The 15,712-nt window shown below is 35.4% G+C and overlaps 1 protein-coding gene across 1 annotated transcript in view; it reads left to right on the forward strand.

The window, feature by feature from the left end:
• The first annotated feature begins 1,938 nt into the window (after positions 1–1,938).
• The window catches only part of LOC143253728 (nucleolar protein 16), a 28,964-nt gene continuing 15,190 nt past the window's right edge, over positions 1,939–15,712 (forward strand). The window contains exon 1 of the mRNA XM_076508032.1: positions 1,939–2,134. Coding sequence (XP_076364147.1) covers positions 2,022–2,134 — 113 coding nt within the window. The 5' untranslated portion in view covers positions 1,939–2,021. The remainder of the gene's footprint in view (positions 2,135–15,712) is intronic.

A 15,712-nucleotide genomic window follows, 5' to 3' on the forward strand; every position in this document is an offset into this window, starting at 1 on the left:
AGCTCAGGATCAGGTATGTACACTTTATTTCTGAGTTCATCCATTCCAGGTCATCAGAAGTGGATAGTGTTAATTGAAACAATGTTCATTAAACAGTCTACTAATGAGATGCAGTAAATATACGGATTTACAATGCTAAAATCAAGGGTTCAATTTTACTTGGTAGATACAACAGATAGTCTGATGTGGCTTTGATGTAAAAACACACACATATTCTGTTAAAAATAAAGCAGAAAACAATGAGTGTTTATTTATTTATTTAAACAAGACAACTGCCTTATTAGTGAATGAATCAAAAGCTTATTCCCCTCGATACATCTATTCACTTTGACAGTCAAATAGGGTTCACAAAGTATAGTGGTTCCAATATTGCAAGAAACATCATATGTAGTCTTTGCAGTAGCTTTACTACGTAATTGTTCATTTTCTAATGTATTCGTGGGCTCTAAAATGCAGCCACAATACACTCGATCAGAGAAAGGATATTATATTGGTTGACCCAACTACACTAATGTCTGGAGTCGCTATAAAGATCTCATGGGCAGAGCATATACTATACACTGTCGAGAACAACAAAGACATATTTTCAACTAGAATCAAACATAATTCAATTATTTTCTGGACCACGTGTCTATATCAAAACTGCAACGAAACGGATTTAAGAAATAATTTAATTCTTTTTATGCTGCTGAAGATGGTAAGGAAAATTTACACACCCGCATATCACACTTGCAGTTGTGTATATATATGTAATACCAGATACATATTGAATATTCCTTGCCAAAATCTCTAAAAATTAAATCGTGACTAATTAAAAAAAACAACAACACACACACACAAAATGAAATTTTTGAAAGACTTTATTGCCAATCATTTTAAACTTTCACATTTCTAACTTTTCATTTTATAACTTAGTTTTATCAGGTTTATAAAGTAAAAGGACCTACGTTTTTAAGAAGTAAACGTTCTTCACGTTGGTGCGAAGACTAAATTTCTTTGTGGTTATACAAATTATATTTGCATACTTCATACCTTAATAAACAGTTCATATTTATAACTTAAACATTTCCTCCAAGTTTATTGAAAGGGATTGTTTATCTTTATTACTTTTTAACCATTTCAATTTTGTTTGTTCGTTGAAATTCGTAAAAAGCTACTCGAGAGGTATCTGCGCTAACTTTTCCTAATTAGGCTCGGCATGGCTTGGTGGTTAAGGCACTTGACTCGCAATCCGAAAGTCGCGGATTTGAATCTCCGTAACATGAAACATGCTCTTCCTTTCAGCAGTGGGGGTGTTATAAGTTATGGTCAATCCCACTGTTCGTTGGTAACATAGTAGCTCAAGAGTTGTCGGTGGGTGGTGATGACTAGCTTCCTTCCCTCTATTCTTACACTGCTAAATTAGGGACGGCTAGCACAGATAGCCCTCACGTAGCTTTGTGCGAAATTCAAACCAAACCAAACCTTTTCCTAATTTAGAAGTGATAGATTGGAGAGAAGGTAAGTAGTCAACACCACCCATCGTCAACACGTGGACAATTCTAATCGAACTGACCGTTATATTATGTGGCACCTACGGTTGAAAGGGCAAGCATGTTCGATGATAGTATTCGAACCCATAAGACACATATTGTGAGTCGAGCGCTCTATATAGCAGGCCTTGCTTGTTTGAATTCATATTAGTTGTGGACTACATAATTAGCTTACAGTTGATAAGGAAGTTTTAGCAATAGATATTTAAAAAATAAAAAGGAAGAAATGCTTACAACGTAAAATATTATCATGCAATAAAGTTACACAAACAATATTAAAGTTTGTTAGCAGTTCTTTCTTTTATTATACGAAATATAAACAGTAAGTGTGAAACAAAGGTATACCAATTTGTCTTTACCATTTCATAAAAATATATGAAGTGTAATTGTCCACCTATACGTATAATTGGAACTAATACAAGACCCTTAAACATACTGACCACGCGGGTGGAATGTTGGCGTGAGTAAAATTAATTTAAACGTTTGAAAATGGGTAGAGCAAGAGGAACAGCTAGAAGAAAGAACAAAAAGTATAATTACAGTGTAAACAAGAAGAAAAAACACAGGAGGATTATGAAATCAAAAACACCGAAAATAAGCTGGTATACCACATTATACTTTAATCGTGCTGTTGTATTATTATGTAATTTATCTTTACTTCAGACTGTCTGCAGTTTGATGTAATGTTCCTATTTTTAACTTAACTGTTACACCAAGATCGACAGAGTCTGTAATTTTAAATATAAACACGACTTTATACATGTAGATTTGTACTTTTTTATTTTAAAGTGTAACTATAACCACTGCAGTAGCGTAAAAATTACTCTTGGAAATCTTCTGTTACAATACATCAATTAATGAGCAAGAAGGCCTAAGAGATGACAAACGAATTTCATATTTGTGTTTGTAAAGAAAGTGTGTGTGTGTCTATATACATGAATCCATATTTTTTATTCTTATAAACACAATTTAAAAATAATTTTTTGTTATATTTCTGGAAATAAGTATTATTAATCACATAATGATATTGCTGGGGTAGTTATATATGATGTGCGGTTAAAAAAGGAAAAGTATTAGTAGTTTAAATTGCATATTTAAAAGAAGTACTTTACAAAAATAACAAGGAATCGATTTTGTGAATTCAAACTATTTCACATTGAAAGGAAACAATTTATTTTTTTTCTCACAAACTTAATACTGAACATGATACAAAATGAGTTTTTAAATTTGTATGGCAGGGGAACTATGAAAGAAATGAAAATTCAGCAAGTTTTGCTGTTGTTGCATGTTTTAGAATACAAGTGTATCTGTTTTTCTATAAACTTATAAATCTAAGTAACTGAAAATAATCTAGCATGGCCAGGTGGTGAGGGTATTTGACTCATAATCTGAGGGTTGCAGGTTTAAATCCCCATCACACTAAACATGCTTGCCCTTTCAGCCATGGGGGTATTATAATGTTTGGCAATCCCATTATTCATTGGTAAAAAAGTAGCCCAAGAGTTGTGGTGGTAGTGATGACTAGCTGGCTTCCTTGTAGTCTTGCACTGCTAAATTAGGGACAGCTTGTGCAGATAGCCCTTGTGTAGCTCTGCACAAAATTCAAAAACAAACAAACTAATAGTAGGTGTGTCTGTTTGGATATCTGGGCTCTTGAATGCAGGGAATGTCGCAGTTAATTTTTGATACATTGTGTATGAAGAGATGATCATCATAGACTGTCTCATGATTTGTCTATACAGTGTGGTCTTTACTGCATTCTCAAAATATTGTTGTTTAACATATGTATGAGTATTGCCCTTTATGATGAAATGTTTCAGTATTGTTGTTATAAGAAATGGTAGGTTGGTGCCAGAAGATTGGAAGATGGATTTGTTTTGTTTTTTCAAGCGAGGTTATAAAAATTGTACATGCAATTATTGAGCTATTAGTTTTATATCAGTGACTAGAAGAGTTTTTGAAAGTATTCTAAATAAAAGATGCTTTGCAAATTCATTTAACAAAAAAGTTTATGGGATAGTCAATGTGATTTTATCCCGAGAAAACCTTGAAATATTTTGACATTCTTTGAACGATTGAAGAGTGCTACTTACGAAGAACTGGTCAATTAATTACTTAAATCTGCTGATGATATTGTGTTTTACAAAAAGATTCAGATCATATAGTGAGTTGGGCAATAAATGTCAGATGGGTTTTAATCATAATAAATGCAAGATAATGCATGTGGGTTATCATAATTTGAATTATATGTATAATTTGGATGGGAATAACCTTAACAGTGTCATGAAAGAAAGGTATCTTGGTGTGATAGTTGATCAGTGTATAAAGCCAATCAAGTAGTTTGCTGTTGCTAGTGGTAGGGCAAATAGGATTTTAGGTTCTATCTACAGAAATGTTGAACACAAGTCTAAAGAGGTTATAATTTTATTGTATAGATAATTTGGAGAACTGTGTACAGTTGTGGACTCCTTATTTTAGGGAAGACATTGAATTGTTGGAAAGGGTTCTTTACTGTTCATGTCACAAGACTTTTAAAGAGTTAGATGTCAAATTTCATTAAACTACTTGGTTTACATTATACCAATTAGCATAGCATAAAATTGTACCTAATAATTCATATTTTAATGGTATATAGCTTTTAAGTTCTTAATTTTATAAGTCAATATTTTAAAATAATCTTAAATTTTCCCCTAGTGTAAGAAATGTGGCCTTTTTTTTTCTTCTCTCTCTCTGTAGGAATCTCCTCATTTCTACTTTATTCATCACCCCTTCAATAACTATAAAATTTAACATACATTACTCACTATAATATCATTGCTGTGACAAAGCATACTTTTATTAGCCTTGAGTCTTGTTTGGTTACGAGTTTCATTCCCATAGAAAAGAAATTGCATGGTTAGTCAATTTGACTGAGCCCATGTCATATTCACTCACCTATTACAAACCTTACACCCACTACAGTACTATATAATCAGTTCTTAGTCCTTTAATGTTCTTACATGTATGTTTTATGTGGTACATTGTAGTTAAGAAAGCTATGTTACACCCTTTAAAAAGTTATTCAAGAGTGAATCCATAATGCATGTTAAGATCATGTTACTTAACATTGTTTCAGATGTATGTCCCATTTTCCAAAAAGGCATCATGATGCGTAATGGAGACCTCTGTATTTTGTTCTAAATGCTTTACATTGTTTGTCATAAAATAGATGTAGTAGTTCTAGACAGAAATTAAAAAAATACATAAACAGTTGCTTTAATATTACATTTTTTTCATTGAATACCAAATAGCTATTGTAGTATTAAGTGTGCATTGAAGCTAAAATGGATACTGTTAATGAACGAGTTTTATGCACTCAACAATATTAAAATCTGTCTGATATTTATGTTTTTATGTTTCTCTTTTAATACTTAACACTAAAAAGTGATTTCAACCCTTAAGGAATGTTTGTTTCACCAGTTCTCAGTGATGGTTATGTAGTTTTTCATCAGTTACTTGTACACAAATAATTTCCCATATTATAAGCTACATTTATAACTCAGGTTGCTTAAATATTTTTAATTATAGCATTCAGTAAAACCTAAACAGTGAACAGAAGAATGTTTTGTTCAAAATCAAAATAACTCAACTATGTATATATAATTTCTTAATATAATTTTAAACATAACATTTGAGGGACCACAGTCTCCCTGTTGACCCATTACAGCTGTCCCTCTAATTTCCCCCTTGATGAAGGAACCTCCCAGACAAGCTTTTGCTTCTGTACTCTTACTGCCTGCAAAGACTCTTATGAACATATTATCCAGGTGGATTTCATATCTCTAAAAATCTTACTTTAATTAGCTATAGACAAAAAGGGACTATTTTGTACTTCAAGGTTGTCCATCCCTGTACACCCACTGTTTGATAACGTAAAAATTTAAAGCCATCCTTTATTTTTCAGGAAAGCACTGATGCCTCTTTAACTCTTGTAAAGTACTAGCCTCCACTACTTATGTTAAGTCATTCCATGAGTCAGTTATCCTATTTCTTTTGTCATCTCTTCTTAAAGACATTTTTCCCTCTTCCTTTTGGTATGTAGACATAAATATTCAAGTGTTTGCTTTTGATGTCTTTTGCACCTGGCAGTACATCTGTTGGACCTGATGATGCTATGACATGCTGCACCATCTATCTCCTGCTTCTTTTGATGTCCTTCTAATTGTCTTTAACCAGATCTGGCAGGAGAATGTTTTTCCTTACGCCTGGCACCAGGCTATTATTTTACCTTTCTCTAAGCCAGGGAAAGATCCCAAGATTCCTTCAAACTACCGTCCAATTGCTTTGACGAGCTGTCTCTGTAAGACCTTAGAAAGGATGGTTAATGCTCATCTTGTTTGGTTTCTCGAATCAAACAACCTCCTCTCGCCCATCCAGTGTGGGTTCTGATGACAGCACTTCACCACAGACCACCTTATTCGACTTGAAACATCAATCAGAGAAGCTTTTCTCAAATGCCAACATCTTGTATCAATATTCTTTGACATTGAGAAGGCTTATGACACAACATGGAGGTATGGCGTTTTGCGAGACCTCCATACATATGGGTTACGTGACCATTTACCCATGTTTATTAAAAAATTTTTAATGGACAGGAGATTCCAAGTTAGTGTGGGTTCGACACTTTCCCATTCTTTTGTACAGGAACTTGGAGCCCCTCAGGGCTGTGTTTTGAGTATCACACTTTTCAGTGTAAAGATAAATGCCATCACTAAACAACTCCCTCTCACTATTGCGAATGGGCTGTATGTCAATGACTTTCACATCTCATGTCAGTCATCGAACATGAGATATATTGAGCGGCAACTACAAACTGCCCTCAATCATGTACTGAAGTGGACTATGGCAAACGGCTTTAATTTCTCTCTCTATAAAATCGTTTGCATGCACTTTTGCTGCCAACAGGGTATTCACCCTGATCCTGAACTTCATATCAGTGAAGTTTCACTGCCAGTGGTCCCTAAGACCAAGTTCTTGGGGCTTATCTTTGACCGTAAGCTGACTTTTATGCCACACTTAAAGCAGCTACGGGTCAAATGCACAAGAGCACTGAACATCCTTCGTGTCCTCTCTACTACCAGTTGGGGAGCAGATCAATGTTCTATGTTAAAGGTATATTGTACTCTTATTCGATCAAAACTCGACTATGGATCAATGGTCTATGGCTCTGCTAGACCCCATTCATCACCACGGACTTTGATTCTGCACTGGGGCTTTCCACACCTCTCCAGTTCAAAGCTTATACGTTGAATCTCATGAACCTTCTCTGCACCTTTGCCGTTTGCAACTATCTTTACTATATTCTTTGAAACTTCGTTCCTTACCAAAGCATCCCACCTGGGGATGTGTTTTCCTTCCTCAGTGGGCTGTACTTTTTCAGAACAGATGATCTGCTATTGCTCCATTTGGCCTTCACATCCAGGCGCAATTGGATGACTTGGGTCTGTCTTTGGATAACATTGCAGATTCTACAGGTCAGCCCATCCCACCATGGCTTATTACAGCCCCCAGTCATCTGAAAAAGGCAGATACTCCAGATTGGAAGTACCATCATTTATTTAATGAAAATCTTTCAAACAATCATTCCATTCCCATTTATACAGATGGTTCCAAATCAGGTAATTCAGTGGGCTCTGCTATGGTTTGCTGTGGTTCGGTGGTTGTGCGCAGAATCCCCTCTACAGCTTCTGTGTTCACTGCTGAACTGTATGACATATCTCTTTCCCTGGATCATATTGAAGCTGAGCAGTACTCCAACTGCACTATTTATACTGACTTGCTTAGTTCTCTACTGGCCTTGGAATCGCTTCACGTTGGCTCACACCCTGTTCTCACTGATATTCAAAACTGACTGGCCCATTTCTCATTAACTGCTACTTCTATCCAGTTTTTCTGGATACCAGGCCATGTTGGTATTTGTGGGAACGAGCTTGCAGACATGGCAGCTAAATCTTTCTGCTCCGGCACTATCACCACTGTGCCTTTCCATACATGGACTATGGTCTTGTATTCAAGGCTCGGCTCCATGCCAGCTGGCAGTCCACTTGGAGCAAGCAACGTGACAACAAGCTTTTTCAAATAAAACCCTATATTGGGCTTTCACCATCTAGCTTCCGTAAGGTTCGGAAGGAAGAAGTTGTTCTAACTAGACATTGGTCACAGTTTTTTAACTCATTGTTTTCTTTTATCTGGAACTGATGCACCAGTGTGTAGTTTGTGTAACATTCAAATCACTATCAGCCACATTTTACTTTCTTGCCATCATTACGATTCTCAAGGATGGCACTGTTTTAAACGTTTTTTCCCAGGGTTTATCTGTAACATTGGACAGTGTTATTGGTGATGGTGACACTGTCCACCTTGATAAAGTTTTTAGTTTTTTATGGTCATTAATCTTTTTAATCTCATTTTAGTGTTGGATATTTATTCATTACACCTTTTTAATTGTGGTTCCCTTTTCACAGTTTCATTCTCTCTAGTTCAATTTGACATTGAAAAATGGCCAAAAAATTAAATGACTTGACACCAGGACTGGAAAGGCCAATTTCAGGTGACTGACAGCGGTTCTTGTACTTACCTGTTAGTCTTCCTGGTGGGTTATGATCATTACCATTTTGCTAGAGAGTGTTCTTTACAACTTCTCTTACTCTGCTTTCTCTCTTAACATTGAAGACTAGGTGTCAACATTGATTTTATACTTTTTCTGTTTTTCAATGATGTTTTGTTTTACCTTCATTTCCTTTTCTGTATTTTACTACATTTAATTTATTTTTACCTTTTTAACGGATGTTTGGCACAGATAGCCTAGCTGCATTGTGCCATAAAACACTAAATCAATCAATCAATCAAAGTCTTTTGCACATTATATCACAGAATATTTGTTCTACTCTTCCTGAATCAGCCTTTTCTACCCAAAACACTGGTTGAGCTTAAGGTCAAATATATTTTCATTCCCACTTCCCTCCCTTCCATTTCTCACTTTTATCATCATTACTGTCTGGATTGTTTTTTATAACCAGTGTGGGTTCTCTGTTGTTACATGGTTCGCACTGCTCCCATTTGTGGTTCCTCTTCTTATTTGTTCATTTATTAGAATCCTTCCCCTTCCTATGATATTTCTCCTGTTACCTTTACAGGTTGGATTTGCCAACTTATCTGCCTGGCTTATGCCTTCCTGCATCTTAATGATTGTTATATATTGTTAGTCTTTTCCGATCATATCTATCACCTTTTCATGTCCCTAGTTGTTCGATTCCATTGTACATTTCCCTTGAGGAGATCTCTTAGAGAAGATTCTGTACTTTCAGTTTACCTCCTCTGGGATCTAAACATCTATCCATCTGTTTCCCATGTGTAGCAACCCATGAAAGGGAGGAGAGGATCATGGTAGTTGAAGGGTCCAACCCTAACACACCACTTTGGCCTTGAATTTCTGTCATCTTTGGGTCCCCTCAGGGTCAATAGGCAGGTCCACTTGGGCAAGGATTAATAGTGTACCAGTTGGTGTTCAGGTTATAGTGCTCACAAAACCCTGGTGTTGCTGCAGTGTCCTTGTTTGGCATTGTAATGCATACCCTTGTATGTCTCCATGGTGGATGAGGTCAGTGGTCATTAAAATGTAGCATCTTTATTATGGATATCCCATTTATAAAAAAAATAAATAAAACTGAGAGAATTGAAAAAAAACACCAGAAAATGACCACACATAGATGACTGTTGTACAATCAACACCACAGTCAGGTTATGTATCTTGATTTCTTGTTATCTGTTTCTTATCTGAGAAATCCTTAGGGCAGATAACCCCCTTTTTTATTCAAAAGGCATTAGAGGGGCTTGCTGGCTCTCCTACTAAGTCAATAAAGAAGTTGCATTACCTGAACTGTAAGGTACAGACATACTTTTTCAACCCTCAGATTTTTCCAGTGTCAATGGTTTGGTCACTCAAAAACATCATGTTTTGGTTTTTTAACAAGTGTTCAATGTGATGGCAAAGATCAAGACACTTACTAGTGCAAACTAGAACCACACTGTGTTTACTGTAGTGGTCCAAACCCCTCTTACTCTATTTCTTGCACTAAATGGATAGATAAGAAAGAGGTGCAATGTTTAAAGACTATAAATATCACCTACCCAGAGGCTCAGAAGTTATTATCTCCCACTCCATCTTGGACATATGCTGCTGCACTCCATTTCTCTATTGCAGTGGAAGCATAGACAGATCTCTCTGTGCCTCCAGCAGAATTGTTTGCAAAACATTGGAAGAGAATTTTGCCCTCATTGGTTAAAAGATTTGATGAATCTACATACTTCCATCTCTGTCTCTGCCACTCCTTTCAGTGACTGCCTAGTTCCATTCCCTTTGGCTTTGAGTTTTAGTGTTTCCTTAGATCCATCCTCATCTACAGCACTGAGAATTAAAATTACTATTTGTTCATGCCATCAGTCTTTGGAATCTTTGGCCACAGACAGAAACAGACCTGCCTAATTTATCCAGGGTAGGATCCATGGAGGTTTATAGACCTTCATCCAATAAAGAAGAAAAACATGGTTAAAAACAGAAGAGGTCCTTGTTACATTCTCCTTCATGTAAATAAAAATAGTGGCTCTGATCAAGTGTAAATGTTGTTGTTTTTTTTGTTCAAATATAGATGACGCAAAGGATTTAATTTATTTTTACCATTTTGAGTATCTATCCTGACAGGAAACATTTCTGAAACCTGCTGATATAGTCACCCCTTGGCAGTTTTCTTTGTATAGAATTAGCAGGTTGTGTGATGGACAAGTGCATGGAGGGGTGGCACTGCTGGTTGATCAGCATGTGTCCAACCTGTCTCTGCCACTTGATAAACCCTTGGAGGCCATAGCCATTCATGTTTCCATGGGTCAAACATCACTGTTTGTTCTCTTCACTTGGTTCATGAAGAGATCTCTGTTCAATTGGACCTTGATGCTCTCATTGAGCAGTTACCATCTCCATTTTTGATCTTGGGGGATTTTACTAGACATAATCCCTTCTGGGATGGTGCTGATATTGATGGGAGGGGTCGTATCATAGAGCACATGCTCTTGGATCTCAATCTGCCTCTCTTCATACTAGCTCTTATTTTTATGCACCTCTCCAGTCTTTTACTGCTATTGATCTTTCTATATGCTTCCCTTCGCTTTTCTCTCACTTTTTTTGCAGGGTTGACAGTAATCCATGGGACAGTGATCATTTTCCTATCATTTTGAGAGAAACTGGGCATGGTCAATGCCACCCAAATGCATGCCTCAATAAAGTTGGATCAGGCCGACTGGCCCTCTTTCACTGCTCTCTCAGAACTTGATCCTGCCATTGTCTGTAAGTCATCAATAGATGACTGCATGGCAGCAGTGACTGACGTATTGTCCAAGCAGCTGCTCAGTGTATTCCTCAAACTTTGACATGTTTCCTGCAGTATTCTAGTCTTTGAAATCCTGAATGGCACATAGCAAGGAAAGCTCAAAAATAGACTTGGGATACCTTTCATAGGTATCCCACACTTTTAAACCACAATGCATTTCATTGGGCTCATGCACATGCTTAGCAAGCCAGAGGTCAAAGCCAGAAGGAATCTTGGATTAAATATACCTCTAGTATCTCTTCTATCACCAGTTCCAAAGTCATATGAGACAAGATTTGGAAGGTTAGTGAACAGTATACTTCTGTCTCCCTCTCTGTATTGCTCTCTGATGAGCAGTAAGTTGCTGATTCTCAGAGCATCTCCAGTACTCTTGGCAAAAGTTTTTCTCATGCACCTAACACTTCTGCTTCATCCCTCACATTCTTAGCCATCAAGACACGGGCAGAGCAATCTGGTCTTCCCTTTTGAGCTGATCGTCTCTGTGACTATAATCGTCCCTTTACAGTGGTGGAACTCAAGCTTGCTCTTCATTGGTCTGACAATACATCAATCAGACCCAGTGATATTCATTTGGAGATGCTGCTCCATCTCTCTGCTGCCTCTCTTGCCATCCTTCTGGTTGTTTTTTTTACTGGATTTGGCATAAGAATGTTTTACCTGATGCATAACACCATGTTATTGTAGTCGATTTTACTAAGCCTGGGAAGGATCCCAAGACTCCTTTGAACTACCATCCAATTGCTTTGATGAACTATTTCTGTAAAATCTTAGAGAAGGTGGTTAGTGCTTGTTTTGTTTGGTTCCTTGAGTCAAACAACCTCCTCTCACCCACTCAGCCAGTTGTTTGGCCCAGATATCCCAGTTGCTTTGCATTAATAAACCCTAAACAACCAACCAACCTGACCACCTTGTTTGAAAAACAAAATAGTCTAATTTGCAGATGACTTTAATCATACCACAGTTACTATTACACATGAAATTAACAACACATCATTCCTATTCTCTTTGTATTTTTGAACACTGCAATCAGATTGTTTTTAACCCTTGTTTTATTAAAAGAAAATAAGTTTAAGGACCTTAACTTGTCCTTATATGTCAGCTCTCCATCCTGTGAGTTATTTCAGTAGCCTTCCTTTGTAGTGTTGCCTCCATGAGAATAGCATGGGAATGACAGACTCTTTCTATTAGAAACTTCCAACCTCCCTAGCAGCCCCTACCTGAGATATTCGTTTAAGAATTTTAAATTCTTTACTTTGTGACTCCTGCCTATGTAAAAATTAATTTTTTTTGCTCTCAAACATAACTATTTGTCCCCATCCCCAAAATAAAAAAAAAAAAAAAAAGAATTCTAGAAATGCCGATGATCATTTCAGTCCTGTCAGACAACTCATTTTTCCTGTGAAAGTATGGAACCCAAGACTGAACACAATACTCTATATAAGGCCTAATCAGAGATGTCTATAAAGAAACTAAAATGTGCATTGATTTATATTCAATATTCCTGAAGACTATTATCCCTCTTTACAGAAGTTCCAACCACTGAGAAGACCCTAACCCAACTATAGACATTCCCAGTAACCAGTTAGCAACCCTCATAGAATTCGCAACGATAAAGACAAATTTCATATACAACAACGAAAACTATATACAAACAAATGGCCTAAGCATGGGCAACCCAGTATCACCAGTTCTAGACAATATTTTTATGACACAATTTGAAACACAAGCAATTAACACAGCATTACATCCACCACTATATTGGTACAGATATGTAGATGACACGTTTATGGATTCAAATCTACAGAACACATACTTAATTTTTTCAATCACATTAATTCTATACATCCCAACATTAACTTCACATGTGAACAGGAAGAAAGCAATCAAATATCATTTCTTAACCTCAAAATTACAAGAACCGACACACAATTCAAAACAGAAATCCACCGAAAAATCATCCACACTGGACTATACATTCCTTGGGACTCAGCACATGAAACAAAACAAAAACTCAACATTCTAAGAAACCAAATAAACACAGCCATAAAATTATGCTCACCAGATTCAAAGAACCATAGAAAACATTAAGTCACCTAGACAGAAAGCAAAATCAACCAACGTAAATATTTGAACACTGCAAGCAAACAAATAAACACAACATAACCATAGAAAACACTCAAATACTAAATAAAGAAATAAACATAAACAAATGCAAAATTAAAGAAGCCTTACTTACTAAATAAAGAAACAACAACAAATGCAAAATTAAAGAAGCCTTACTTATACAACAACTTAAACCCAAAATAAACCAATATAAAAGAATGCCTTTATACCTATATTAATATAATAAAATAAATAAAATTATATATTCAAACATCTAACACCGCCCTCTACATTCCGACACTCAGTTACACAACCCCTTTCAAACACGTGGTCAGCTTCCTGTCAGTTACCTCTTTCTTTGTGAACCTGACGATGACCGAAGAAGGTCAAAACGTTCGCTCTTCTGTGTAAAATATTTTCTCAACCCAAAACGAGCCGTTTTTGCATATAAATGTTTCTTTGTTGTCCACAGGTTATGTTTGGATTGTATTCAGAGAACTGATAATTCATTGAAACATTTTTGTGACTTTGCTAAATTTTCTAATAATGTGTAACTAAAACATTTGATTTGTCCTACATAAGAATAGTGTTTCAGTTAGCAGTTTTCCTTAATCAGATGACCTCTGGAATATGTACAAGTTCTGTTCAAATCTACAAACTAAGGTTGCTTGGGAGAGGAGAATGTTTACACTGCTAAATCTACTAAATGTATTCATGTAAAATATGGCAGTTTAAAAGTAAATTGTCTAAGTTTATAGCACACAATAAATTGGATGTCTTATAAAAGTATTTGTACCAAAAATGTGTGAATTAATGATTCCAGTCTGGCTCAGATTCTGACACATCTGAATGCAAGATGATGCTCATGTGAGGACAAAAAGTTTTTGTCCATCATACAATTTGCACAACATATTTGCATAACCCTAGAATTTCCAAAATGCATGAATGTAGTTTTTTTCTGGTGTTCTTGTATATTGTGTATGTTTTTATTTATTTTTTTTTTATAAATAGATATTGCTAAATCTGTAATATGGGGTAAAAATGAATAGTTTAAAATCTGACAACAAATATTTAATACCACATTGAATGCATTTATTAAAAGGTCATACTGTGAATATAAAATTATAAAAGATGGCTGTGTAATTAATTGAGGTAATTGATGAACTATAAGCATTGATGAGCATCGTAAAATTTATTAATTGAAATTATGATTAAATTGATTAATCTCAAGAAATTGTTAAAATTAGTGTTTTTAATTATTACTATTTTTGATTATTCAGACTACTCAGGAATTAGAATATTGTCATTTTGAGTTTTCAATATTAGTTTTGATTAATTAATTAGTATATGGTAAAAATTGTCTAAGGCAGAAACCTGTACAAGCTGGAAATATAAAAAATTTCCAGCATTATCTTAAGATTTCTCTTTTAAAAGGCCCTCTATATGGCAGAACCTGCATAACGCAAAATCTTTCACCTACCTCATCTATCAACAAGTAGTATTGGAACCTGAATAAGACGGAAAAAAGGTTTTTGATTAAATATTAATTTCTTATTAATAATTTCTTTAAATATTAATAAATTCTTGTTTAATTAATAACTTGTTTAAACTTTCAAATGTTAATTTAGTCTTTTTACCTCCATTACACATCGGTTCTGCAGCCATTAGATAATAAATTATACAGTGTATAAAATTGAAATACAGAAAATTGATGCTTCAGAATATTATTGCAAATATGGACAACTGTAAGAGAGCATCTGAAATGACCATGAAAATTGACGTGTTAGATGCAATTGCATTTTTAAGTCATTCAGTCAAATTTGTAAAAGATGAATGTGTAATATAGTGCTTTAAAAACTGTGAAGTTATTCTTGATAATGGTGGAGATTATGGAGAAGTTGTTTGTTATGGTGATTCTAGTGAAATCCAAACTCTGATTGAAGAGATTGATGCAGATGATTCTGTGAATGCAGAAAGTTTTGTAAACATTGACAAGAATGTTTTAACAGAAACTGGTGAAATTGATTTAAAATCTGTAATAGACTTACAAGATGGTAACAGTGTAAGAGATACAGAAGGTGAACAAAATGTAAAAGATAGTGAAGAAATAGAAATTCCTACTTCATTGTGAGTGCTAAGTTATACTAACACTATTAAATTGTATGCAAAAATGAAAGGGGAAAATGAACTTCATGTAAATGGGCCCAGTGTGGCTAGGTGGTTAAGGCACTCGACTCGTTACCTGAAGGTTGCAGGTTTGAATCCTCGTCACCCCAAACATGCTTCTCCTTTCAGTTGTTGGGCATTATAATATGACAGTCAATCCCACTATTCATTGGTAAAAGAGTAGCTTAAGAGTTGGTGGTGGGTGGTAATGACTAGCTGCCTTACCTCTAGTCTTACACTGCTAAATTACGGATGGCTAGTGCAGATAGCCCTTGAGTAGCTTTGTGTGAAATTTGAAACAAACCAATCCAATTGTGAAAAGGCTGTACAATTGTTCTCTTTTAATTACATGAGAAAGCCCATTAAAAAAGAATGTAACAGTTGAAATTGGACACTTTCTTCAAATAGATTTGATTAAGATTTTGTGTACTTGTGTATATTTTGAGTGTCTGTTTTTGTTCTTAATCTAATAAATATAACATAAACAGT

Source organism: Tachypleus tridentatus, chromosome 6 (assembly GCF_004210375.1).
Source record: "Tachypleus tridentatus isolate NWPU-2018 chromosome 6, ASM421037v1, whole genome shotgun sequence".
Lineage (NCBI taxonomy): Eukaryota > Metazoa > Arthropoda > Merostomata > Xiphosura > Limulidae > Tachypleus > Tachypleus tridentatus.